The following is a 26,767-nucleotide window of genomic DNA, read 5'->3' as shown; positions in this document are numbered from 1 at the left end:
TCACCAGCCTCATAGCCCAATAGTTCTGTTTTGTCTGTGGAACGAGTTTGCTTCTGCAGGGCGCGCGCATCCTCGAGCCTGCTGAGTGGTCCTGATGCTGGTTCTCATGCACGCGTATTACATCACTTCTCTGTTGCGCCATTGGCTGAGGGTCAACTCCTCCGCCCTCCGCCGCGAGCCACAGCATCCCGACGCAAAGCAGCGCTGTTTCAAGCAACCTCATCACGGTCATCATCTTCTTACCTTTAAATACATCAAACCACACGTACACAAAGCTGTTCACGTGGGTGTGCGCGTTTTCTTTTTCCTGCACTGGCGGCTCGTTTCGACGATGGCCGAGAGCGAGGCAGATACGCCGAGCACGCCGATTGAGTTTGAGAGCAAATACTTCGAGTTTGATGGAGTGCGGCTGCCGCCCTTCTGCAGGGGAAAGATGGAGGAAATCGCCAACTTCTCCCTTAGAAGTAGCGACATATGGATTGTGACGTACCCAAAGTCAGGTAAACGAGCCACCACACCACCCTGTGCACGAGTGTCTTCGTGCCTTCGCATTTCTTGCTGCTCGCTACTGCAGCAGTTTCTGCAGGCCTCTCTTGTTATTATCAAAGTTTAACAACACGAATAAAACACGAATGCACAGGTAGCCCGTATCTAGTATCAGTCACAGGGTTCATTTTGCGTAGCACGCAGGTATCACGGTATCGTGAGAGTTGCAAATCCGTTCACTTTATTGCAGTGGGTGGATGACGATATCTGTTTATGATGCATGTGCAGTAGAACTACTTTTTATAGGCCTCTATCAAGCATGTACACGTAGCATCAGCAGCCCGTACTTCATAATCAAATATCAGCAAATAAATGAGTCAGACTGATTAGATCGATTAATGGCTGGCTGAAACACATCAGTGCAGCCTCCACAACTACTGTGGCCTTCATCATCCACCTCACTCACATGAGCACTTCTAGAAGTTGGTGTTTACATCTATCCTCAGAGTGTCTTTGCGCAGCGCTGCTGCATGCGTCGTGCCCTGCTGTGCGCTGGGTGGGTCCGGTCATGTGACAGGTGGTGGGCAGCTGGAGCAGTGCTTGCAGAAGGCCAGAAGGAGTTTGAATATTCAGAGTTTAGTTGCATTTCTATGTAGCACAGCAGAGGAAAGCAACCCAAAGGACGGGGTGGTGACCATCGGGGATGTTTTGAAAGTTTTTGGCACAGGGTGGTTGACGGGGCCTAAAGGAATCAGAATATCTGATCATAAATGCATTTGCCAATGAAGCAGAACCTTTGAGGAAAAATCGAATTTTACTTATTATTAAAAAGGTTTTATAAGCAAAATATAGTTATACTACTATACACTATATACTATACTATACTATATACTTTGGGATCATAACTGTTGCTTTATTACAGCTTCATTAAAGTGTGTGTGAAACATCACATTTTAATGTTGTTGTCCATAAGACTTACTTACATAAAGATAATTAGCTTTAGCTATAAAAATATAGTCCATTATAAAAATAGAAAAATGTAATAATGTACGATTAACGGTACTCTAGACCAATGACATATTAAAAGGGGTGGTTTTCATTTAGTTTTGCCTCTTTAACCACCCTGTACGCACCTACAGTGTACATCTGGATAGATGCATGCATAGAAGAGCATTACAGATAGCTGTAAGCCACAGAGGCACTTGAGAGGAGCACATATCTTCTCAGATCTTGCCACTGCACTATTTTGTTCAATGTCAAACATTTTTTGATCCAGTGTGCTGTCAAGACAAGAAACACTGGTATTGCACACTAAAGTTCTTTATACATTTCTTTAAAAAAACAAACAGTCACAGGAACACTTCAGAAGAACTCTACAAATTCAGCACAGCATCATTAAATTAGTTTATTTGTTAGTGCCTATTATACAGTGATAATGACTCAGAAGTTACAAATACACCCAACAACCCAACACACTCACTTAGAACTGAAGCACAGACTCAGAAATCTCCAGAGAACACTGGTGTGATTTCAAAGTAGTGATTTTTTCCCCTGGATTAGAGCCAGTGACATTTGATAAGGTCACCAGAGCTAAAATTATTGGGAACAGCAGTCACAGATGCCAAGAATGATCCCTTTCATAAGTTTATCACAGCAGGATCAGGAATGATCTGTCACATTTGTACACCAAAACAGTGCATGTTTGAGCAGAACTTGGTGTCCTTGGCACGCAGCTGGTCTCCTGAGGTTCTCTGCAATATTCTGCAAATATTCATTTTAACCAGTTACAACTTTGTGCATCCAAGCAATCTTTGTTTTTAAGCTTAAACAAGCTTTATATATCTGTAGTCTTTTGGTGCATAGGAGAAAGAAAGCACATGTCAGGCCACATGGCTGGGATGCTGCAGAGCTATGATGCCATTGGCTTACATGTGATCATCTTAGCCAATAGGATTAGCAGCACTCCATAAACCAAAGGGAGGGGGTGAGCGATATGATATTACTTAGGTCTTTTTCATATGTCATACTGTATACTTGCACATCCTTGAAGTTAGTGGAATCAGGAGGTCTGGCTCCACAAACATATTGAACTTTTATCAGGGATTTTGTTTTCCCTTTTTAAACCACAACTGTCTTTAAGCCATGACTGTTCATTTTCCTTAAAACATGCGTTAGGTAGCTTTAGGCAAAAATTCTAAACACATGGTCAAAGGAGTTAGAAAGACTAGAAAACAGCAGAGTTTGAAAGAGGTGAGCTGGGAGAGTCTGCAATGTGCTCCTGAGTATCCTGCAGCTTTATGCTCCATCCATTTAGAAACTCTATGTCAGTTTGTGCTACACTGATTTGGTCTTTCTTTATTTAATCTGTCTCTAGCATTTCCATCAGTTTTATGGGAATCCAGTATCAAAGTCTCATATTAAACATATGATGAGTGAAATTTCCAAACATAATATCCATATGTTAACCATACGTTCCATATGTTCACTTATAATCAAGTGAAGAATTTGAAATAAAGATAAGGACTTTAATTCTTTACTAGGAAGGAGGTATGAAATATGCATTGTGATGTATTTAAATTAAAACCTGCTACTGATCTGGATCAAAATTTAACAAAAATGCATCCAGAAAAAAGAAACAGATATAATATCAAACATAATATAACACAAACTCAGCAACAAACAAACAATGCATCTTGGCAGTAAATCTTATACCATTGGAGAGCCTGTTTATTTCCCTCAAAATCGTGCAACATTTGCAAGGAAAATGCAAAGTTGAGTATGTGAGTTGCACCTATGAAAAGCTTGTCAAATCTTCTCTGGCAATGACAAACAGTTTATTCTGCTTTTGACTCTTGTTTTAAGCTTCTGGTACCCCAGGTACAGACAATAAGGTGCCCGATAGGCGCCTGTGAGCATGAAGTATTTGCTCCAAGCAGTTTCTAATGTTTCAGTCACAGCAGATATGTGACTGAAACATTAAGCACTTGTAAAAATTAGGCTGCTTACATGCTCAACCTTTAAACACATTGTACTAGAAACATAAACTGGTAACCCGTCCTGGTTACCAGTTATCACAGCATGACAGAATGACATCATATTGAATGAGGATCCAGTTTGAAAATGAACTCATTGCCATTGCTGCTGGTGCAATCCAGACACATGATGGGCTCCAGTTTTCATCTTTCACCAAGACTTACTGTTTCAGTTAACAAAATCAGTTTATATTATTTTATATTGTTTAATGTGTCATGATCTGCATTCAAGCTTAGGTTGCTTAGGCTGATTTATACACTCCGTGCAGGCAAATTAATGCTTTCCATAAAAATGAGTTCTTTGTGATTTTTTTGCAGAATCTCTAGGATTTTTGATAAATTATTTTCATTCTTTGTTGTTAAATTAGATGAAAAAAGTGATTCTTTTGTACTTACAGAAAAAAGAGATTTTCAAAATGACCCCAAACTGTTGTGCAATTGAATATGTGTAAAAATCATCCATCATTTGAATCTCAGAGTTATTATGAGGACAGTGTTCTCTGTTAATCTTTGTATCCCAGGCCCCTAGCAGAGGTTTTTTAAACTTTTAGTTGTAAGCCGCAAATGATTTTTTTCATCTATCAAATACAACTGAACCCTTTAAGGAGTGAAACACACTACATAACTGCTGCTAATGTGTTATAAAAATTTTCTTTTAGAACGAGAAAGCTTTTACTGAAAAACTTTCTTATGCAATTTATTCGATTTCAAAGCCAGTATGTGGCTAACTTCACTTAATTTTTCTCTAAGTGAGAGTAGTCAGTGTTATTCATATCACTCTGTAATGTAGAACACTGGCAAGCCCTTAAGTTATTAAGAAACAAGCTGGGGTGAATTGATTGCATCGTGTTAAAATGCTGACTTTTTCCATTGCTTAACAGAGAGGCGTCCTTCAAGTTTCACATGGTGTGATCTGCATCTGTGAGCCAAACTGCCCATAAATCTTTGGACTGTCAACAAATAAGACATTAATAATGTGAGAATGGTAATGTTTTGTAACTAGTGATTAAATGGTTACAATGTAATTGATTAGGGTGACTGAAAAAGTGGAAACAGTAAATAATTTCTTCCAAGATGTCTTTTAGTGACGCACACACTTTTACTTGTGACTCATTGAGTTCGCATGGACAAATTAAGGCCTCAAAGAGTGTTTGGGTGTTCTGTGCTGCAGTACAATAGTTCAATGGTTAGTTTGAATTAATCCAAGCTCATCAGCTGTGGATCCAGCAACTTTCACTGTTTCATGCTGCAGTTTGACTTTTGTCATTGTCCCCTGATTGTCTTTTCTGTCATTGCAGGCACCAGTCTACTTCAGGAAGTTGTGTATCTAGTGAGTCAGGGAGCAGACCCTGATGAGATTGGCCTTATGAACATTGATGAACAGCTGCCTGTTTTAGAATACCCACAACCTGGGCTGGACATCATACAGGTAGAGTGAGTCACTGACATCACAGTAGCAGACACTCAGCACCATAACCAATTTAGAACTAAGGCAGCAGGTGAGATTAAAGTATTCGATCTGGTAAAACAATGCAAAATCTAGTCTGCTAACTTAGCCTTCCACTGTAGCCATGTTAATGGGTAACTGGTTCAAGACTTACTGTCATAAGTCTTGCTTATAAATGCAGATAATTTAGAAAAGGTAATAAAAAGCAAAGTCATCAAATAACTACCAAAAGTTTGAATATTACATTTCCCACTTTTACCTCCCAGATATACTGTTTATTTGCATTAACTGAGCTGAGACTACAAATGGAAACTTGAAAGTTAAAAATCTTGTCCCCTGGATATAGATTCCTCACAGGCACATCTGTTTATTCCTATAGATTTAGGAATGAATAATTGTGTGGATTACATTATGACAACATTAAAACGAACTAACTGCTGATTTAGATCAGCCCGTTCTCACTCCCGAAGCGTAACATCCTGACGATTTGTCACGTCCCACGGCGTTCCTGAGGAACGCGAAAGGCGACCTTCAGCGTTCTTAAGGTACGCGCCGGGTTATGGGTGAAATACAGTAGAATGACGGTCCCACGGTAAAAGACGTTCCAGCCACGTATTCCAGCTCTAACCATAACCTTATCCCTAACCTTAACCAGCACTGTAATGACGTGAAATAGTGTTTTCCAAAGCGATTTGAGGAAAATGAACGAACATGTGTGGATGGATTCCAAATGGTTCTCACATTTCCTCATTTTTCCGATCTCGTCATTTGTTCACACTGCAGGTCTTGATGCTCAATTCCAATGTTTTGATCAAATCCGATTTTTTTGTCTGCTTGTTCACACTACAATTAAAATGCGACAGCAAACGCGCTCTAGTGTGAACGCTCAAAGCGGCGCATGCGCAAAAGAAGACGTCACACACAACGCGCTCTGTTTAGACCCAGACCAACAGTATTGTGTGACTGATGGCCTTAATATAAAGACTTGTTTCGGACTTTACGTTTCCCAATTTTGCTTTAAGTTAAAGTTATTTTGTTATTTACATTTGGCCTAATAATGATCCGTGTTGCTGTTTCAGAGGAGCGCTGCTTCAAAGGATAGATTTCTGTCAGAATCTGCAGATTATACAGAACAAACAAAATGTTCACGTTTCTCCAACGTTGTCTTCCCAGCAGTTTCACTAACATCTACACTGGATGGTCAGGAAGCGTTCACCATGTCTTCTCCGGCGCTGATAATTGGCGTCTGTCTCGTGTCAGTGACGTAAAAGACGGATTTAATGCGACGTGACCATCAAACAGCAGTCGCTTTCTGAAACATCAGATATGCATTGGATTCAGGACCACATATGAAAGTGACCCAGGTCGGATTTGAAAATATCGGATTTGTGCCGTTCACACTGTCACACCATGATTGGATATGAGTCGCATAGGGTCAAAAAAGTCGGATTTGATGCGCTTTCGCCTGCAATGTGAACGTGTTGGGTGCCCGGAAGCGTAACATGTTGACGATTTGTCACCTAGCGTAAAATATTACACCTCGGGGGTAGGGCTGGGCCATATCATACCGTTGACGGTAATACCGGTATAATGTTGGGCAACAATAAGAAAATGAAATATTGCGATACAATATGGGTAAAACGCGCATGCGCAGTGCCTTTGTTTACATACACACATGGTGGAAAAATCATGGTGGCGACGGAGAATGAGGAGGGCGAAAGTGGATCGTTGAATGAAACAGATGAACCAGAACTGGTTTGTTAAAATGCTGCAGCTTCAGTGGTGTGGAACTGGTTTAGCTTTCGTTCGTCGGACACACAACAAAGCACTGTTTTTGGTAGAGCATGCTAGCGGGCCGTCGTTATTACCGTGTTGTTTGGAAAATACGGCACACTTAAAATCAATCCTTTGATTTTTCTGAAAATCAAAAGTGCCCCTTAAAATCCCGTGTGCCTTTTGTATGAATTGTGGTTGTGTTTACTGACCTCGAAACGAAGCGCTCGAAAATCTGTCAGATGTTTCAGTACGAGTTTGCTAAGCTACGAAGCCGCACCGCTTGATGGATTGTCGGAGCATTACGGCTATCGTAGGTGGAGCCTCGCGGAGTGATACGTACTGTGCTTCAACATATTACCGTATTGTGTGTGTATAAGACTTTTTAAGTTTTGTGGATATTATACATGGTTATGCTGAGGATATGTCGGCCAATTTCCACTGGAAATGCCTTTTGGTTAAACTGTCAGCGAGGAATTTGCACTGTTACATTTTTATATAACTTTAATGCACATAAAAAAAAAAGCTTGTTTAAGTGAAAATACATTGATGGGGTTTTTTGCACTAATAAAGTTGTGGAGTTGTAAAGTATTCAATTCAATTCAATTCAATTTTATTTATATAGCGCCAAATCACAACAAAAGTCGCCTCAAGGTGCTTCATAGATACAGAGAAAAACCCAACAATCATATGACCCCCTATGAGCAAGCACTTTGGCGACAGTGGGAAGGAAAAACTCCCTTTTAACAGGAAGAAACCTCCAGCAGAACCAGGCTCAGGGAGGGGCGGGGCCATCTGCTGTGATTGGTTGGAGTGAGAGAAGGAAGACAGGATAAAAGACATGCTGTGGAAGAGAGACAGAGGTTAATAACAGATATGATTCAATGCAGAGAGGTCTATTAATACATAGTGAGTGAGAAAGGTGACTGGAAAGGAAAAACTCAATGCATCATGGGAATCCCCGGCAGCCTACGTCTATTGCAGCATAACTAAGGGAGGATTCAGGGTCACCTGGTCCAGCCCTAACTATATGCTTTAGCAAAAAGGAAAGTTTGAAGCCTAATCTTGAAAGTAGAGATAGTGTCTGTCTCCTGAATCTGCCTGAAAACTGAAGGCTCTCCCTCCCATTCTACTTTTAAATACTCTAGGAACAACAAGTAGGCCTGCAGAGCGAGAGCGAAGTGCTCTAATAGGGTGATATGGTACTACAAGGTCATTAAGATAAGATGGGGCCTGATTGTTTAAGACCTTGTATGTGAGGAGCAGGATTTTGAATTCAATTCTGGATTTAACAGGAAGCCAATGAAGGGAAGCCAAAACAGGAGAAATCTGCTCTCTCTTTCTAGTCCCTGTCAGGACTCTTGCTGCAGCATTTTGGATTAGCTGAAGGCTTTTCAGGGAGTTTTTTGGACATCCTGATAATAATGAATTACAGTCGTCCAGCCTGGAAGTAATAAATGCATGAACTAGTTTTTTGTCTAGTGTCAATTATATCGTCAGTTATATCATTATCACAAATTTTCAAATGTATATCGTGATAAATGTTTTTGGTCATATCGCCCTGCTCTACTCGGGAGTGAGAACGTGTTGTTTAGATCTATAACATAAGGAGATGCTGGTAGTGGTCTCTATGTTTGACCAGCACCATCAAACTGATGCTAATGCTGCAGTAAGGTTATTGTCTATCAGGTTGCTCTTTGGTTTGTTTTTGTTTCACCACCAGTAACAATGACCTCATCTGGTGTTAGTAAGATTTTTATTGGGGGAACTTTTGTAGGACCTCTTCCAGGGTCGTAAAATGTTATATGAGACACTCTACTGGCTAAAACTCAAACACTTCAGTCGTGTCAAAGCTGCAGATTTCTTGGACAAATGTACAGAGTTGCACAAGTTTTCTGTAGGACATGATGGGAAAGGTTCAGTGCAGATTCACTGTGTTTGTCTTTCACAGGAGCTGTCGTCACCTCGTTTGATCAAAAGCCATCTTCCCTATCGATTCCTCCCTACAGCCATGCACAATGGAGAGGCTAAGGTTAGTTCTCTAAGAGGCTGAGTTCATCAAATCAACAAGTAAACAGGGAGATTCAGCAGTCATTTTTATTTCACTAAAACACAGAGGTAATATATCAACCTAGTATCACGACAAAAAGTCAAATAGACCGCTTTGCCTCATGTACATGCACGCAGGAGCTGCAGTAAAACATCAGATGGAGATATTCCATTTCAAGCCAACATGAAAATAATCACGGGAAAGTGTTCAGACATTATTAACACTCTTACATGTAGATACATTTTAGCTGCCTAGCTTTATCGTTTCTGGCATTTAAGCACCCTGAAATGTACGTCACACGTCTTTTGCTCAATACAGACTTTAAATATATTATCTCCCACTGCTGGTAATGCAACTTCTGTCCACGGTGGACCAGCGTGTCTGTTACACGCCTTGCTGTGATACTGGGTTAAATCTATACTTCCTGTTTACAGCGAGTACTGTTGCCCTCTTCCAGGTGATCTACATGGCTCGAAACCCTAAGGATTTGGTGGTATCCTACTACCAGTTTCACCGCTCTCTCAGGACCATGAGCTACCGGGGAACCTTCCAGGAATTCTGCCGGCGCTTCATGAATGATAAACGTGAGTATATAGATTAATAGAAGATTTGGACATTTCATGTAATCCACTCCATAGAAGCCCTGTCCTGTTTTGTCGAGTCCCTGTATCTCACTGATTGATACTTTTCCTTTATAGTGGGATATGGTTCCTGGTTTGAACATGTTCAGGAATTTTGGGAACACCGTATGGATTCTAATGTCCTTTTCTTGAAATACGAAGACATGTACAAGGTAATATCACAACTGTTTTGTGGGCCCTTTTAGCATCTTATTGCTAGTTCATGGAAACTTACACCCAGCTGTCTGCCCCTGACAGATGACTTTACTGAATTTTGTGTGCAATGTAGGCAGTAAATTAGGGGGAAATTGCCCCTGTGGTGCCTGGATTTTCTGAGCAGGCATTCTGGCCTTGAACATACCCATATGGAAAAGAAATAGTAAAAACTTACATGATTTACTCATGAAAGTGGCCACTTTCTCATTACTTTCATATATTGTTTTAGTAAGTATCCAAAACATACAAGTTTCATTATATAATTTTTCAAGGGATCTTATATCTGTTTGCACTCTTATATGCTTTTCATACAAGTTTCCCACAAGACAGATACAAACGTTATAAGATTTATATATATCTTTTCCATATGGGTAGTTTTTGCCCTCATAGTAGTTTGACTAAGGAACTCAATAGGATAAAAATCAAGAAGCATTGAATATTTCCAACTAAACCAAAAGTCTATTTTAATAGAAATGTGTTTATATAATATGTTTTTGATATTTCACATTAATTTGTTATCTATTTGACATTTATGCTCTTTTTTATGCTCTATGGGCGTGAAACTTACCAGCCTGTATCAACGCATAAGGGCATAGATAACATCAGCGGTTCAAGGCACCAGCTACTGATTGATAAAACAGTACGTCAGGACTCTAAGATCAGGCAGACCAATCTTAGAAGACACACAGGATAGCTGCAAGTACCAAGTATCCAAATACATTTCTACCGTTCATCAGGTACCCAGCTGGAGTAGTAATCTGAACGAGTTCAATGTCACTGATGTCACAATATGAAAACTTTTCACGACGCATGGAGGCTCAACCTTCAGCACACCGAGGGTATACGGGCAACAGAAAGAGGGGGAGGGAGGATTAATGCGTGTCAAATCCAGGAGGAAACACAAGCATCCATGAATACATCAGAAAGCTGCTCCAAGAATCCCTTTGGAAGAATCATTTTGCTATATATGCAGTTATTTTCCTTAATTGATTACAATTGTAGGAACAATTGTATTGTTCGTAGTTATTGTTCCTCTATCACCAAGACCGCGTACAGTAAGCGTAGGGTAACTGTGTGTTTTCTCTAGCCATGATTAAGAAAGCAGAATCACGCATTAGCGTTATTTTGACAACAAAACATTTTCTCTGTGTTTGTTTGTCACATTTGCTTTCATAGATTTTTCTTCCTCTCCTCTTCAGGATCTGGGGACATTAGTGGAACAACTGGCACGTTTCCTGGGTGTCTCCTGTGACAAGGCTCAGCTGGAAGGCATGGTAGAGAGCTGCAACCAGCTCATTGAGCAGTGCTGCAACTCAGAGGCACTGTCCATGTGCAGAGGTGAGTGGGAGAGGAAAGCTCAGTTATTTTGTTCTGGGCACAGACAGCATAAAACATGCACATACCGACTGAGACATCAGCCATTGGTTTAGGACTCTACACTCTGAGTAGAGGGAGCAGTGCTAATTTAAGAGCTAACACTAGTTAGCTATATTCACAAGTTGTCTCCATAAACTGTATGGGTGCAACAAAACCCCCCACAAATAGTTAAAGACTAATAAAGCAATTGAATGCACCCACCAAAACTGCAACACAATCTTCACACAGAAAGCCATAATTAGTCAAATCATGCAAACACAGTGAAGATGCCCATCTTAGCAGACGCCCATCAGAACCAGCTACAGACACTCATTAATCAAGGCCACTAACTCAAATATCCAGGTGGATGTAATTCAGGTAAGGTTCTTATAAAGAGGGGATCTTATCTATCGGCAAGTAAAGGGAACTGCAGTTTTTGTGATTTCCATGTTCATTTTACAGGTCTGGAGGTTGTTCATTGAGTCTTCTGAATAGGCAGTTTAACTGTATGTATGGTGATTACCTGCATAGATATGATGCAATATGTTAGTTGATTAATTAGGAGAAAATGAAATGTGTCTGATGTTATATTTTTATCTATTATTTGTATTATTTTGAACTATTTTCCAAGTGGGGCTAAGGGTAACACATAAATACCAATATAAAAACAGGACATGCTGGTTTACAAAATCCAAGCACAGAGCAGGCAGCTGTAATATGTCACCGCTAGTGGTGGCTGTGTAACATCTTAGAACAGGGGTCCACAGACTGTAGGCCAGAAGTGACCCACCAAAGGGTCCATTCCACCCCCACTGATATCTCTGTGAGTATGCAGAGGAATAGAGTGCAGGAATATCAGACTCTGCTGTTAAGATTGGTGCTGCTGCTCTGAGTTTGTGCATCTAAACCTAAAGCAATGCCTCCCGTTGTTTACATTATGTCTGTGTGTAGTATGAAGAGTAAAATATTACTGGAAAAATGAATGAACACAGAAGAACAAATTCAAACAAATGCTACAAACAAGAAAGAGTACCAGGAAAACACAAATCTTACAGGACATTGCCCACTTTATATTTCCATGAATAAGTGCAAAAAATGCAGTTTCTGGTAGAAGATTGGGTAAGCTCATCGTGGTAGGATTGCCAAATGCCCGAAGCAGTGGAGGAGAATGGAATTTTATGCGTTGCTCACGTCAGTGAAAAGTCAATTATATAGCGGCTTCTCTTTCAAAATCACTGCCCTTTCATGCTACTTAATGCTACTAAAGAAAGTAGCAGCTGGGTCAGATCTTTTTGGTCCTTTGCTGAGAGTTGTTAGTTTCTTACAGTGCTTACCTCCTTGTTAACTCTTGTGGTGATACTACAATATCATGTAGTTCGATTTCTGTATGCTCCATGTAGGTGTATTCAAACTTTTTTGTTTATAGCAGTTTCATTGTTTTTCATTCTGTTCCCATTAAGAGATTAGCTGTTCCCATTAGCTGATAGAGGTCAGGATGCAAATAATCGAAGCTAATCATTTTTGGGGTCAAATTCAATACAAACTAGTGCAGACAAACTCAGACAACAACTAAATCACTAACTATAACTCTCGACTGCTGCAAAGGAAATGTGTAGCATTGCAGATTACACATTTCAAGTCAACCACACCATAAATTATTTAATGTACACTGAGCTTATAGACAACATTTTTTAAGGGGAGATAACTACATTGATTTGTGTTGGTTAGTTATTAATTTCCCTGGAGACGATAGTTATGTTGCAAGAGTTTGTGTATGCAGACCAGTCTCAGGTCACTGACCTGTAGTAAACAGAGCAAAGGCTTACCCATGCAAATTTACCTAATACTAATAATATATCTCACAGCTGGACTAATAATCTGATACAAGCTAAATACATCCACATCTAAGTTGTTCCTTATGTAAACTTTAATGACATTACAGTGAGATTAGGACTTCATGAAGAGAAACACCTTTCTGTTTCAGGAGTTTAGATCATCACGCAGTGTCATAGTCAATACTTTACACTGCAGGTTAGCACAAGGCTACTTAACATTAGCTTCTTAGTAATTCAGTCACTCAGAGCTCTTGGTGCACAATACTACTTTAACTCATGTAGTCAATGATTTATAACAGCGGTCTCCAACCTTTTTTGTGCCACGGACCGGTTTATGCCTGACAATATTTTCACGGACCGGCCTTTAAGGTGTCGCGGATAAATACAACAAAACAAAACTAGTACCGGTACCGAAAAAAAGAAGATTTATTCATAACACACGTGAAAAGACCCAGGAAAACCGAGTAAACGATAAAAATGATAACAAAATAACGCTGAAAACCGATAAAAACCCTGAAAACCAGACATCTCACACCTGAGCCTCAACTCTCGCGGCCCGGTACCAAACGACTCACGGACCGGTACCGGTCCGAGGCCCGGGGGTTGGGGACCGCTGACTTATACCACATATGACTCGGGACTTGACAGTAGGTCTTCACATAGCAAGGGGCAGGTGTTAGACACAGAGTTTAGGATAAACCCTGCACTCCACCTGAGTCTCAGTCCTCAGGACCTCACACAGCCCCCCTAACAGAGAAGTTCACCTTTACATAATGATTCTCATTTATCTTAAATGCGTTTTCATAAAGACACCAGTGTAAAAATTACATGGTTTGATTTAAGTTAGGGCATTAATTGCCCCTTTATTCAGTGTGCTCATCTTTGAGCCTCTATTCTGTGCTGCTCTTGTAATTAGTGAAATGAACTGACATAACTGAGCACAATGTTAGAAAATCACCCAAAGAACTTTACACTTCTATGGGTGCAGCTTTGGAAATGCTGTTCACAAACACATAGCTGACTCTGTACTTCTTTGGACAAACCCTGAAAGCAGGTTTTTGATGTCATAAGAAAATTGTTGTTAAATGTGACCCTTGTTATCACAATGAGAGCTCTGATCACTCGCTTCATCTTTATTAACTTTACTGTATGAAACTCTCTTAAACTGACAACTGAAGTTATTAAGCTAACTGTGAATTTATTATTTAAAATGGGCTGATCGCTCCATCAGGTCTACACCTCTGATCAGTAAATGTTAACATATATGCTGGATGAGTTGAGAGGTGAATACTATGTTTAATTATTTATATACTGAGTTTTAAACGAGTGAATGTTAAATTGTTTGATTAATGCAAAGACAAGTTCTGTAAAAAATATATAAATTTGTGAAAAACCTTTTGACTGGAAGGATTATGAGCTTGGTTTATTAATGTGCATCAAGTGCCGATGTTAAGATAGTTAATTTAAAGGTTTGGTGTTTTCTCAATATGACCAAATATTAAGAATATGGTTTCAAAGAGAAACACACACTGAGCCTGCTAACAAGGCTTATACTGGCATTTAAATTTATACAGCTTTCATCAATAGATGTTTCCTGTTTGCCTCACACGCTACATAGTTTCATGGTCACATAGCAGCTAGTTAGTGTGTGCTTGTGGGTCAGTCAGTGCCTCCTATGACAGTTATAGGTGATAGCTACCAAGGCTCTGTGACAATCAATCACAGCAACTGCTAGTAACAAATTGCAGCTGGTAGGGAGATTCTCATTTTTTAATCAGCGGGTCGATGTAGTCACCAACTGATCTCCGGGTCTGTGTGACTGGGACCTAAGAATTTAACGCTTAACTTTATCAAAATGATCACAGAAGAAAACAAGATGATGTGATTCAACTGTAGGAATGACGATGGTTCGAATACAGAACCAAGTTATAGTTAAATTAGTTATGGCGTTAATTTAAATTGTTTTGGTTAAATTAAAAATGAGTTGTGCCAAGGTTACCTGCATGACATTTCATATTGCATGACTATGTGATTGAATATTTTTGGATTATTGCATAATGCATTCTGATGAAAACATTATAGCACCAGTGTGTCTGACTCTGCACTGCAGACTGTAGTTCAACACTGGAGTGTTGTGCAGGATGTGACTGCGTTTGTTTTGATTGAACCTTTCATGAGTTCCATGTACAGTCATATGAAAAAGAAAACTGTCAAATGATGATTTATTATCTATCAGAACTATTTTAGCAGCAGTAACTTGAAGTGTCCCCTGTTTTCTGTGTGACCTCCAGTCCCTTCAGTAGTTGAGGAAATCTGGCGTACTCCTTTATGTCATTGTTCAGTTCACTGAGGTTGGAGGAACTGTGTTTATGCATATCTATCTTAAGGTACTTCCACAATCGAGTTGAGCTCTGGACTTTGACTGGGCTATTGCAAGACCTTGACTCTTTTCTGTTCCAATCATTTTCATGTTGCATGACCCAGTTTTGGCCACGCTCTAGCTGTCGACCTTACATTTGACTCTAGAGTACTTTGGTATACAGAAGTCTACACGGTGACTGCAGCAAGTCCAGGTCCTGTAGCTGCAAAACAAACCCACTCATCACCTCTCCACTGCTATGCTTGAAGGATTTCCACTTGGTCTCTTCTGTCCAAAGGACGTTGTTCCAGATCTGTTGTCCTTTGTTCAGAGAAAGCTTTGCAAATGCGGTCAAGTTCATTTTAGAGAGAATAGGCTTTTTTCAAACAAGCCATACTTGATCTGTCATTTTGTAATTGTGCTTTCTGAAGCTACTTAATTCCTACAGAAACAGTAAGGGTGCGCATAGTTTTTCACATGAGTGTACATGTGTTTTACATTTGTTTCCTTATTTGTTATCATTTTGGTTTATGTGTATATTTAGTTTTTTATGTTCACTTACAGTTTCTGTCATCTGTTTTTGTTCTATGTTTTTCCATCTGTTTTTTTTTCCTTTTAGTCTAAGGAAGTCTGGTGTTTGATCTGCTATAGGTTAGAGAGCTGACAGTCAGTCTGATCTGTCACATACACACTGCAACTGGTGAGTCACTGCCGTGCCGGGCTGCATTCAGTCTGCAGCAGAAATACGCTCAATAAGTTTTGGTGTTTTGAGCACAAATAAAGACGGTGCTTATTAAAATCCTTACTACGCTCCATTTCCCTGCAGGTCGTGTTGGTCTGTGGAAAGATATCTTCACCGTGTCTATGAATGAAAAGTTTGATGCGGTATACAGACAGAAGATGGGGAAGTCCGACTTGACCTTTGACTTCTGCCTGTGAGGAACGCCTGACCATCTCTCCGTATCGCCTCCCGACTCACTTATCTATGCTAGCTCATTTCCTGTCGAAACCCAAGCTCCTACATCTTCCCTCAGTCAATCTGAAGTTCAATAGTTCAACCTAACAGTGAGCTCTCACTAAAAGACTTTTCACATATGCAATCCCATGTCAGCAGAAATCAGAAGTCACACTGTTGTGGAGATTACCGAATTTTTTAAATCAATAGTTAAACCAAATCTCCCTCAGCCCCTACCTCCACTGCTGTGTGTGTTTATAGTATATATCGACTAGATTAGGGTCAGCCACTGAACTGAAGTCTTGGTGGGTGGATTCATAACAGGAATTTAACCTGTATGCAGATATTTGTGATGAAAAACGTTGGAAATGAACGGGGAAAGTTGTTATAGCTGTCCTCAAACATGCTAAGGACAACACTAACAATGTTGAGTCGGCACTAGTTGAAGGAAAAAAACGATACTTTGAACCACCAACTGTTTGGCAGCATTATGGACACGACCTCGAGCTGTTGTCAAAGAGTTGTATGTTTACCATAAGTCCAGAATATTCAGGAGCCACAGTCATTTATCGCTGTGGCCATTTGACAAACATAAGCTCTGTTTTGGTCTCCGCTAAAATAACGATGAAAAATATTAGGTAGACGAATAGTGCTCGCCATCAACATGTAGGTAAGACTGTGTGAGGACAGTCGATAGGCGCAGCAGCAGAGTGTTTCTGGAAATGGGTTAGAAAAAACCAAAACGATGAGCTACAATGCTAAAAACGTCTTCATCGGGTTGTCGCTATGAGCCACAACTTTGAGATTACACAAAATGCTTTGACCAGTTTTTACTGTAAACATATTTACCACGCAGTCTGCCAGATCTTTTATTTGTGGTCTATATAAAATACCTTTATTTAAACAGGGAAGGCTTTGAGAGCAGGCTCTCTTTTACAAGGACCCCCTGGTTATGACACACATGAAAACATTTACTTTGACTCATAACATAAAAATAATATAAAGAAACCTCTTGAATTATGTATAAAATCATAACAGATAGAAACTGAATAAAACAAAAATAATATTGCATCAGAAAGAAGCAAGTATGATGCAAATATCCATAATCGATTTATTGCAGCATTTTCCTACATTGGTATTATTGTGATAAATTTAAAGGACTAAACAGTCTTGGTACCAAGTATAGTGTGAAGTTGAAATATAAGCAAGAAGACACATCCAATATTCCCATGAAGTTTGCCAATAAGAGCTCTGTAAATAAATAAAGTCCAGTGTTGTTCTCGTCTCACTGCCAGCAGCTGCTACCTTGCTTTCTTATATAAAGCATTGTAATGTTTTCTAAATCTGCTCCCAGATTTGAAACTGAGGGTGGACTGAGGCCGAGTCAGGGGAAAGCATATCGATGATTTCAACACGATTCAAAACAAATAAATCATTTGCTTTCTGCATCACTGGGAATACAAGCCTTAATTTATAGAACAATGTCAGCTTTTCTGTGAAAGACATTTTTATTCCACTAATATAATTTGAAAGCATAACTTGTCATTAAGGCAGAAATCTGGGTATTTACAGCAGGTGTCCTGGTAAAAGTAGTAAAACTCACTACAGTGTAACTATTAACCATCCTCCTGATGTCAGCAAACATTTGGTGCGAGTTCAACAATTATTTTTAGATTAATTAACGTTTAAAACTGCTTGGCGATTAGAGGGCTCTGCTCTGCATCAGCTACAGATATTTGGACACGTCTGATGTGAGTGTGTATGAGATGTGGAGAGGGACAACTGTCTTGTTAATCCTCAAACATGTCACCCGAGTACATCGGGGCCCCGTCAAATTCATTGACTGTGTCTAGAGCCACACAGTAGTGGTCGGGTCAGGTCTGGAAACATTGACATAAATGGATATTTATGCCATCAAATTCATCTAAAACAGCTTTTGTCACATAAAAGAATTGCAATACTGGATTTAAAGAAGAAGTTATGTTATCTGCAGTTTACAAGCATTTAGCTGAAAGTAATGGAATGTCGCCCTCTGGTGGTCTAAATGGGGAGCTGCACTCACTTGCATATGTCGTGTTTTGAAGGCAGTTTTGGGCATCATAATTGATGTTGGGTCACCTGGGCGGTAAAACCTGATGACAGAGCTGACACACCAGAGCTGAGCTGAAGCATAAGGATCATTTGGAGTGCATTATTTCTTTTTAAATTACTTTTAAGCTTTGACAAAAATCGGTGTTGGGGACACAGATCTGTTGGACTCATCGTAAATTCCTACTGCTAATCCCACGCATTTGATATTATGCGTGGGGCCAGTTGTTGCGACATACGCACAAAATATAACCAGTTTTTTTCTCTACAAAGAAGGGAACACAAAGGGAATCAAGCCTGTACCACCACAGTGAACAGTAAAAATGTTTTTTTCTCAGAAATGTCAGGTTTAAGAGGGGTGGGCAGAATATTAACCCATAACCAGCATTAACTGTGTTCTGCTACTCAGTGTAGGGCAACAACAGCACCACTGTCTAACTGGAGTCAGACTGGAATCAACCTGAGCATCACTTCCAAACAGTATAGCACCTTCTACTCCTTCTCATCCTCTGTTGCTGCAGTAGTTCATGCAGACTAGTCCCTGCGCTCTACCTGACACATGTGAATGTCTTTATTGTGTGGATGTACACTACAACCTCAGCACAACTCTGCACATTCGTTTTTTCATTGTTCTTATTTCCTACTGTAACACTGTTTACAACCATTGGCAAGGCTTTAGCAAGTCCAACTCCACCTATCTTTTTATTTGGGGTTTTTATACATGCCTGTCTCTGTTTCAGGACATCCTTTTATTGTATTTGACATGCTTTGCTTTGCTGGTTTATTAATAAAGTAATGTCTTCATGTGATATCCGATGGATGGGGAGTCTTTCTTTTAATTGCTATAATGCAATTTATTAAAAAAAGTTTAGTTTTAAAATACTGTTACTGGACAAATGGGGAATGAGAATCATTTACTCAGTTGTTTGCTCAGAAATCTTTGCTCTGAAAAAAGAGGCTGACCACAGACATCTGGAAAGCACTGGGCTTCAGCACGTGAGACACGTTATTCCTAATGACTGCATTGAGCCTTTTAGGTTCTAAACGGACATTTTTGTATATTTTAAGGTCAGCTGGTAAAATGTTTAAAAATGCTTGTTAGATTAAATGGTGATTGGAAATTGGCAACAGGTAAAAGTGATAAATTACAGTACATTGCTACTTACAAGTAACTGTCAAGTAAATATCACATATATGGAGGTTACATCAGCCATCATGATACTGCTGTTCAACTCTTCGCCAGTGTAAAGCTGGTATAAAGGTGAAAGACCATCAGCAGTTTAAGCTGACTCTTTCCAAAAGCAAGTCCCACAACTCAGCAACACATTATCTAAATTTTCATTTCTGTGGTGAACAGGACATAAAAACTGCATGTACAAAAATATTCTTGGCTCAAAATCATTTGCCCCTGTTAAAGTTATGCTTCTACCACCATCTTTGATGTTGCAGATCTCATTGCTGGATGCCACATGGCTTACATGAAACCCATGAAATCATAAAACAAAACAAAACAATTACAATTGTATTTATACAGCACCAAATAACAACAACAATCGCCTGATGGCACTTTATATGGTAAGTTAAAGACACTACAATATTACAGAAAACCTCCAAACCAGATGATCCCCTTTGAGCAGGCACTTGGTGACAGTGGGAAAGAAAAACTCCTTTTTAACAGGAAGAAACCTCCAGCAGAGCAAGGTTAGGAGACATCTGCTGCAACCAGCTGAGTGTGTGGCAAGCAATACAGGACAAAAGACACTGGCTGTGGAGGAGAGCAAGACATTAATAATAACCAACGATTATTAATGAAAAAAGGTCAGTGACGAAGAAACACACAGTGCATCGTGGGAAGCCTCCAGAGTCATAGGGTCACCAAAATCCAGCCTTAAAATAATCAAAATTGCAAATCAGAAAGTTAAAATCAGCCTTACAAGAATATTTTTGACCTCTTTAAAACAATATCATCTGGGTCTTCAGATTGTGACTTTTTGTGGATTATTAGATTTTCTTGAAATGTGAAATATACTTATTAAATGTGCATATATTATTATTTAGTTAAATTAAATAATATCATTAATATAACATCAAGATATGGCTCACAAAGATGGGTCTTTAAAGTTGGACTGTCTTGTGTGACATCCTCCAGAAGATGGCAGTAGAAGCTTTTTAAAGCATCTGAAAGGGAGCTGACATTGATAAATGAGGCTGAGTGGCTGTGTGGCCGGTCAGGCAACAAGTCAGTCTAACAGACGGTATTTGTTTCACCTCTGTTGCATTAGCTGGCACTAGTTCTTCCTCTGCTACAGCCCACTGGCTTACTTTGTGCTATGTTTTATTTCCTGTTTTCCTCAGCAGCCTGCAGATGTTTACTAAAAATAAAGGTATAAAAAAACCTTTGGACTATAAAAAAGGTTGCTAATATTTTGGGTGGTGTGTATGTGGTTTTAAGTCATTACTCTGCATCCACAAGGCCTAATGAGAATACGAGGCCTTGTATCAGGATGTTTCTCCTCTCTGGCATTGATCAATCGAGCGTGTGCGTCTCTGTTGGTGTATTTGGCATCTGTGCGTGGTGGAGTAATTCCCGTTCTCCCTTCATCTTCATCAGTGTGCGCCATGCCTCTGTCACTCTGCTTCGCCACTGTAATCGTCTCCACTGTTCTTCTTTGTTCCGTCTCAGCGCTCACGCCTGACAGTTTGACTGCCTGTCTTTCCCACACAGATTTCTTCCTATAATATCAGCTCTTTGTGTCCCCCCGCCACCTCCCTAACACATACACAATCACACACACTAGCACAAACCCAACCTCACATTCCTCCATCTCCTACCCATCTCCCAACTCACTGTCTTATTCATTAAAAACACTTTGTGGGTGAATGCATGTGTGTGCTTTCAGGAGAGTTGGGGAAAGTTTACTTTAAAGGACTATCACCGGAGCAGCAGCTGTTGTTGCTGGTGACATTTTGATGTGGAAGTCGCTTTGTGCTTGAGGGAGCGACATACCACAAGCAGCTCCACAACCCAGTCGAACGACTGCTTCTTTTAAAATCAACATTGAGAACTAGGGTGAGAGCTTTGCTGTTAAATATGGATCAATTTTTAAATGTGTCCTGGTGTTTGTGCCTGTGGAAGAGATGCTTTTTGGATAATTAGAGCTCGTATAGAATGAGGAAGGGTTAGTGAAGAAAAAAAAGAATGAAAAAAGACCCCATAAAATATTTTATAATTTTGACTCAATGGCCCTCATTTTTTTATTTTTTGTTTCCAAGGAGACAGACTTCATTCAAATTAAAGTGGTCTTGGGCAACTGGCCTTCCTGAGACCATTTAAAGGTTTTATTTGGACATTGGTTGCGTTTTCATTCATTTTCAGTCCAGTCCTTGTATCTGACCCATTTATTTTCTCTTCCAAAACCGACTGTCTATAATACATAAATAAATAAATAGCAGGACCCAATAGATGCGTCCGTTCAAAAGCATGATGCATCTACTATTTTCCGTCGCCTCTTCAGAAATGGTGTCAATAGGTGACTGACAAGAAGCAATTCTTAGGGAAGGGAAACTGAAAAGAGAGGAAGAAGAAAAGGTAAATGACAGCGGGATGCCAACATACACACGACTAACACTGAAAATCCGTTGTGGTGGGTCTGATGGAGCGATGAATGCAAATTTTACACTTTTGGTTCAAATCATCATCAATACCTGTGGAGGAGGTGAGAGGAGGGGGGTACAAAGTGAGTGTCTACAGTCATCTGTAAACCATGGTTTGAGGCTGCAGTTCAGCCAGCGGTCTTGGGGATTTTCCCAAAATGGATGGAAGTATGAACATACGGCACTGCATGGTGAATCCACTGCAACTATGTTTGCATGTGTCAGGAAATTATTACACCTATTTCCTATTTTCCATCATAATATAAAGAAATAAGGAGTGGCTCAAGACTTTTGTACAGGACTAGGATGTTAGGATGCTACAGTTTAAAAACAATTGTAATCCCACATTTTCAGCCATGATTTTCAAGACATTGGAGAATCGGTTCCAGAATTATACTGTAAATCTAGATTTGTAAGGATTATTTGTGTTTGTGTTTTTCTTTTTTGTTGCTTTACTTTAAATGAATAATGGTTGAGATCTCTTTCCATGCTAATTCGTTTCAATAACGATTCTATATCCGGTCTTTAAGTCTGATGTCATTACCCGTGTCTGGGCCCAAACTCCGCTGCAGGTCTGTAAGTCAAACGATCACTGCGGCATCACTAAGAGTTAAAAACTGTCTAAATTCTTTCATCTGTAATAAAATGATCAGCGTTGCTGCTTTACCAGGTGTAACAATTAAGTTTAACATCCAGGCATCCATGAAAACAGAATTTATTTAATTTAACAAAGTTAGAAGTTAGCAGGAAGTTAGCTCGCTAGCTTCCATCTAAATATAATATAGCATGTCCTGACTGAGGGATTTCTGAACAAATTAAGACGTACAGCTCTGCTATCACTTCCGACATAAATGAAGACCAAAAACTAAACAGCAGTGACGTTTGTAGGGTTACTGAGGTTTGGCTAGCTGGTATATGATCGCTAGCGACACAGCTATGTTAGCATAATATAAACAGTGAAGCTGGAGGATGAACGCTAACTTTTTTCACCTCGATAAAAGATAACGTGAGGGTTCCCGATGGTTAGGGACAAATGTAATCGCATGGCAGGATGCTGTAAACGGACCAAACGTCGAGGTTAGTGATTCATATACTGCTGCATGGGCTGGGCTGCAGTTACATCGTAAGGGCTTAAAAACTGAGCTTTAAAATGAACAGTGGTGATAAAAACCGAGAGAGGCTGACAGTGATCACTGACTGTTTTTAGGGGCTTTTTGAGAATAAATAAAACAACATCCAAAGCATTAAAACATGTTAAAAACACAAAAGCCTTATTAAACACAGGGTAGTTTGGGCCCGGAAGCAGGATCCATCACGCCATCACTTAAAGACCAGATTTTATGTGCATGATCAGCAATGCACAAAACCAAGAATAATACGCTGGTTTTATTTAATTGTTTTTAAACAGCTAGGGCAACATGGACCTTTAATAAAGAGAGACAAAATCCATCCATTTTCTGCTGCCCATCCAGGACCAGGTGTGTGCAGCAGTTTGAGCAGAGATGCAGAAACCTTCTTCTCCCCAGTTACCTCCTCCAGTTCTCTTTCCTGCCACTTCACAGACAGCAGTGAACTCCTCCAGTATGAACTGAGAACTGTACAGGGACCAAATGGGCCAGTCACCTCATACTGCTGAAGCATTCCTCACAGGATCCCCTGAGGGATGTGGTTGAATGCTTCTACACGTCTACAAAACATATGTGGGCAAACTCCCGTGCACCTCAAGAGGATAAAGAGCCAGGACCAAAAAGAATATTGTTCCTTCTGAGTCCGAGGTTTGACTAACGGATGGACTCTCCTCTCAAGCACCTTGGCTTAGATTTTCCTAGTGTGGCTAAGTAGTGTGATTCCCCTAAACTTGAAGCAAACTCTCTTCCTCAAGATGGCAACCACCACCCCAGTCTACAAAAGCAGCTTCCAACATCTCCATGTGATTTTGCAGATATGTGTCACCAGCACAACCCTGCAACATCCAGGGGTTTAAGGAACTCTGGGCAAATCTCATCCACCCCAGGGGCCATGCCATCAAGGAGCTGTTTAACTGTATCAGTGGGATTGAGGATCCTGGAGGTTTTCAGACTATGTCATCAGTTGAAGTCAGCAATACCACACCTGAACTATACACTGTGTATATGTTCCTGTCACCTGACAGTGTCTTAAAACCCACTGAAGGCTGACTGAAAGTCGTATTCCATGACCTCACCTAACTCCTCCCACATTGTGGTTTCAGCCAGAGCCACAGACACACCAAGACTGATAAGAATGATAAGAATCCTCCTTCAGCTTAATTCCTCCACTCACCTCTGGTGTCCATTTGGTTCAGGATTGCCACCACGCAGCCAGGGCTTCCACCAGATGGTCCTTCTGCACGCTTACTACATGCTTGGGCCTGTTCAGCATCCTTCCTCCAGTGTGTGAATGTGTGCGTGAATGGGTGGATGACTGGATGTGTAAAGCCCTTTGGGGTCCTTAGGGACTAGTAAAAGCGCTATACAAATACAGGTCATTTACCATTTACCATTCCTCACTACTTGATCCAACTCAACACCAAGAAGCGACCAGCTGAAAGCTCAACTTCTCTTTATTTGGGTGTCTAGCACGACTGCAGATCTGATTGATACAATCAATGATCAAACTATGTCCCACAGGCTCCTGGCGCCATGTGCACTTATGAACCACCTAACAGTCTGTTTGTTAGAGATAAAGTAGAACACCACTTAGGTTCAGATTAGGTAGGGTGTTCTTTCAATCACTCCCTTCTATGAGTGCTGAAGTTTCTCAGTAGGACAGCAGAGTGGGTTACCTTCCAGGACCACATCCAGATATTCCGAGAAGGCTGGGTACTCTTCAGTCTGAGACGTAAGAAGTCACTTGGCAGAATGACGAAATGTTTCTCCCATTGAAAGTACTACGTCCAGATGAACAGAATCAACTCTTTGGGATTTACCTAGATCAGGGGTCGGCAACCTCTCTGATGATGAGTGCCATCTAAAATTTCCTCAGAAGTCAGTGTGCCATATGATTGCATTAGCAATAAATTTAATAACGCTCTATATTAACAGATACACACTATGTAGAACAACTTCATAGAATTCTATTTGTTCGCAGATGTTGGCAGCTATCAGCGAATAGTTATCAGCTATTTGGAAACAAAAAAAAAGACTTTTTATCCATAACAGCAAATGAACTGTACAACAGAAAATACAAACGCTATTTATGGTCTCCTCACGACAATGATAAGAAAAAAAAAACTGGGACAATTTGGCATGTTTGTTAATACAGAGACACACATGTTAATGTGATCTCTGGTCTCCCACTCAGAGACACAGGTCTCCGGGTGTCCAGCATTCAGAGGCTACCTGAGGACTCATGAGAGAAAATCTGCTCACACAGACATGTAGAGCCAAATACTGTCAATAAGGCCTCTGCAATGTTCTGAAGACAGTTAAACTTGTCAGGTAGTGATGACCAGCAGGTGAACATGCAGCTCCATGAACACGCACAGCTGTGGATTCCAGCTGCATCTGTAGTTCTGCAAACTTTGACCCCCACAGAGTCGAGCTTTTCAGTTCAATCAGCTGCATTTCGATGTCGCATTAACTGGCATTAACTCAGCCAGTTAATGTGAGACAAATCCAGCTGCTCATTAAAGCTTTCTGGTTTGATCAGAAAAGAAAACATTGGTCCAAACGCCTGAAAGTCCCAAAAACGCATAGTGAATTCTGTCTCGAGTCTACGGATGTATCCGAGTATTTCCACGGTGCTGATGCTGTGCTGAGACGGGCAGATGCTGAAGCATTTGAAGTGTCGGATTGTGGAAATTTCAACATCTCTTGAAAAAACTGCCAGCTAGCAACGTCCCTCTCACCAGTAAGTTATTTTTAGCCAATTACAAGTTGAATCTGGTAGTTGGGGTTGTTGGCTAAGATACTGTCATTAAGAAGCGACACAGCTAATGTGTGTATGTGAGCTGATTTGCGATGTGCACCGCTGGCCCAGCCATTTATTTTTTGATGCACCTTCTCAGATTAATTCACTGCGTGTCGTGCCCAGGGCTGGACTGGGACACAAAATCGTTTTAATTAGAGACCGGCCCACCAGGTATTAAAGCCATAAAGCCTTTGAACGAAAGCAAATGCTGTTGTAACAGTGATGTACAGTCTTTTTGGTATATGTATGATTTCTATACATTTTACATCAGATAAAAACTTTGGTTGTAAGATTCAGATAATTATTTATTAAAAACGAGACATTTTAAATGAAAATAAGAAAGTATTTCTTTGTGCTCCCCTCTCCCTGTTAATGCCCTACCTGGCCCCCTGGCAACACTTTGCTAGACCCGCCCCTGCACAGTTACCAGCTGTCAGCTACTTAGAAAAGGATCCTGGTGTTATTTGTCTCTCAGAAACAGTTCATAACTTCAACTCATTCATGTGACCTAAAAGGTAAACCTGTTTCTCCATCACCTGTTCAGCTCTGATGATTCAGTAAGGACATCTCCTGGTTTCATCTTCATGTTTCCCTCTCACCACATATCCAAACCGACATCATGACCAGCAGCTTTACAGCTGTGGCTCCAGCAAACATCAGCTGATACTAGAAAGTAATATTAAATAAATTCTAACAACAGCTGATCAAGCTTAAACGTGCTGCTGTTGTTTAGCGCGACATCCGCTGGTTTCCTCTTTCTGGCGCAAAGTGAGCGATAAACAAACGAGAGAGAAAAGCCGATCAGCTGATCATTGATCAGTTTCATGATTGAAGTAGAAACGGGAGAGAGGGGAGAGAATGAGAGAAGAAGAAGCAGCTGCAGCGTAACAACAGAATAACTCCAGCTTTGTGTCTTTTTTTCATTCTAGCTGAAGTCCGGGACAAACTGTGTTTCTTTTCAGCTCC

At 40.3% G+C, this 26,767-nt stretch overlaps 1 protein-coding gene across 2 annotated transcripts; it reads left to right on the top strand.

Annotated features, from left to right (window-relative positions):
* Nucleotides 1-151: 151 nt before the first annotated feature.
* sult4a1 (sulfotransferase family 4A, member 1) lies at nt 152-17,630 on the top strand. 2 transcript variants are annotated; one of them, XR_005698664.1, is made up of 8 exons: nt 152-500; nt 4,817-4,947; nt 8,690-8,770; nt 9,246-9,372; nt 9,487-9,581; nt 10,824-10,962; nt 15,794-15,874; nt 16,001-16,118. XR_005698664.1 is itself a non-coding variant. In XM_040050582.1 (7 exons), the coding sequence occupies exons 1-7, from the start codon at nt 332-334 to the stop codon at nt 16,111-16,113; spliced, it is 855 nt and encodes a 284-aa protein (XP_039906516.1). In that variant the 5' UTR covers nt 154-331; the 3' UTR covers nt 16,114-17,630. The 2 variants fall into 2 exon arrangements, 1 of the variants encoding a protein (XP_039906516.1); XM_040050582.1 differs by lacking the exon at nt 15,794-15,874 and having other exon boundaries at nt 154-500; nt 16,001-17,630.
* The last annotated feature ends 9,137 nt before the right edge of the window (nt 17,631-26,767 follow it).

This window comes from Simochromis diagramma, unplaced genomic scaffold (assembly GCF_900408965.1).
Source record: "Simochromis diagramma unplaced genomic scaffold, fSimDia1.1 OVJJ01000131.1, whole genome shotgun sequence".
NCBI classification, from domain to species: Eukaryota; Metazoa; Chordata; class Actinopteri; order Cichliformes; family Cichlidae; genus Simochromis; species Simochromis diagramma.
The sequence above is the reverse complement of the archived record's forward strand: the minus strand, read 5'-3'. Positions and strand labels throughout refer to the sequence as shown.

What these genes read in the sequence shown, in the direction of transcription:
- sult4a1 (XM_040050582.1), top strand. Translation starts at nt 332, where the DNA reads ATGGCCGAGAGCGAGGCAGATACGCCGAGCACGCCGATTGAGTTTGAG. An exon ending in CTGGGCTGGACATCATACAG is followed by an intron (nt 4,948 to 8,689) that starts GTAGAGTGAGTC and finishes TGTCTTTCACAG; the next exon opens with GAGCTGTCGTCACCTCGTTT. An exon ending in AATACGAAGACATGTACAAG is followed by an intron (nt 9,582 to 10,823) that starts GTAATATCACAA and finishes TCTCCTCTTCAG; the next exon opens with GATCTGGGGACATTAGTGGA.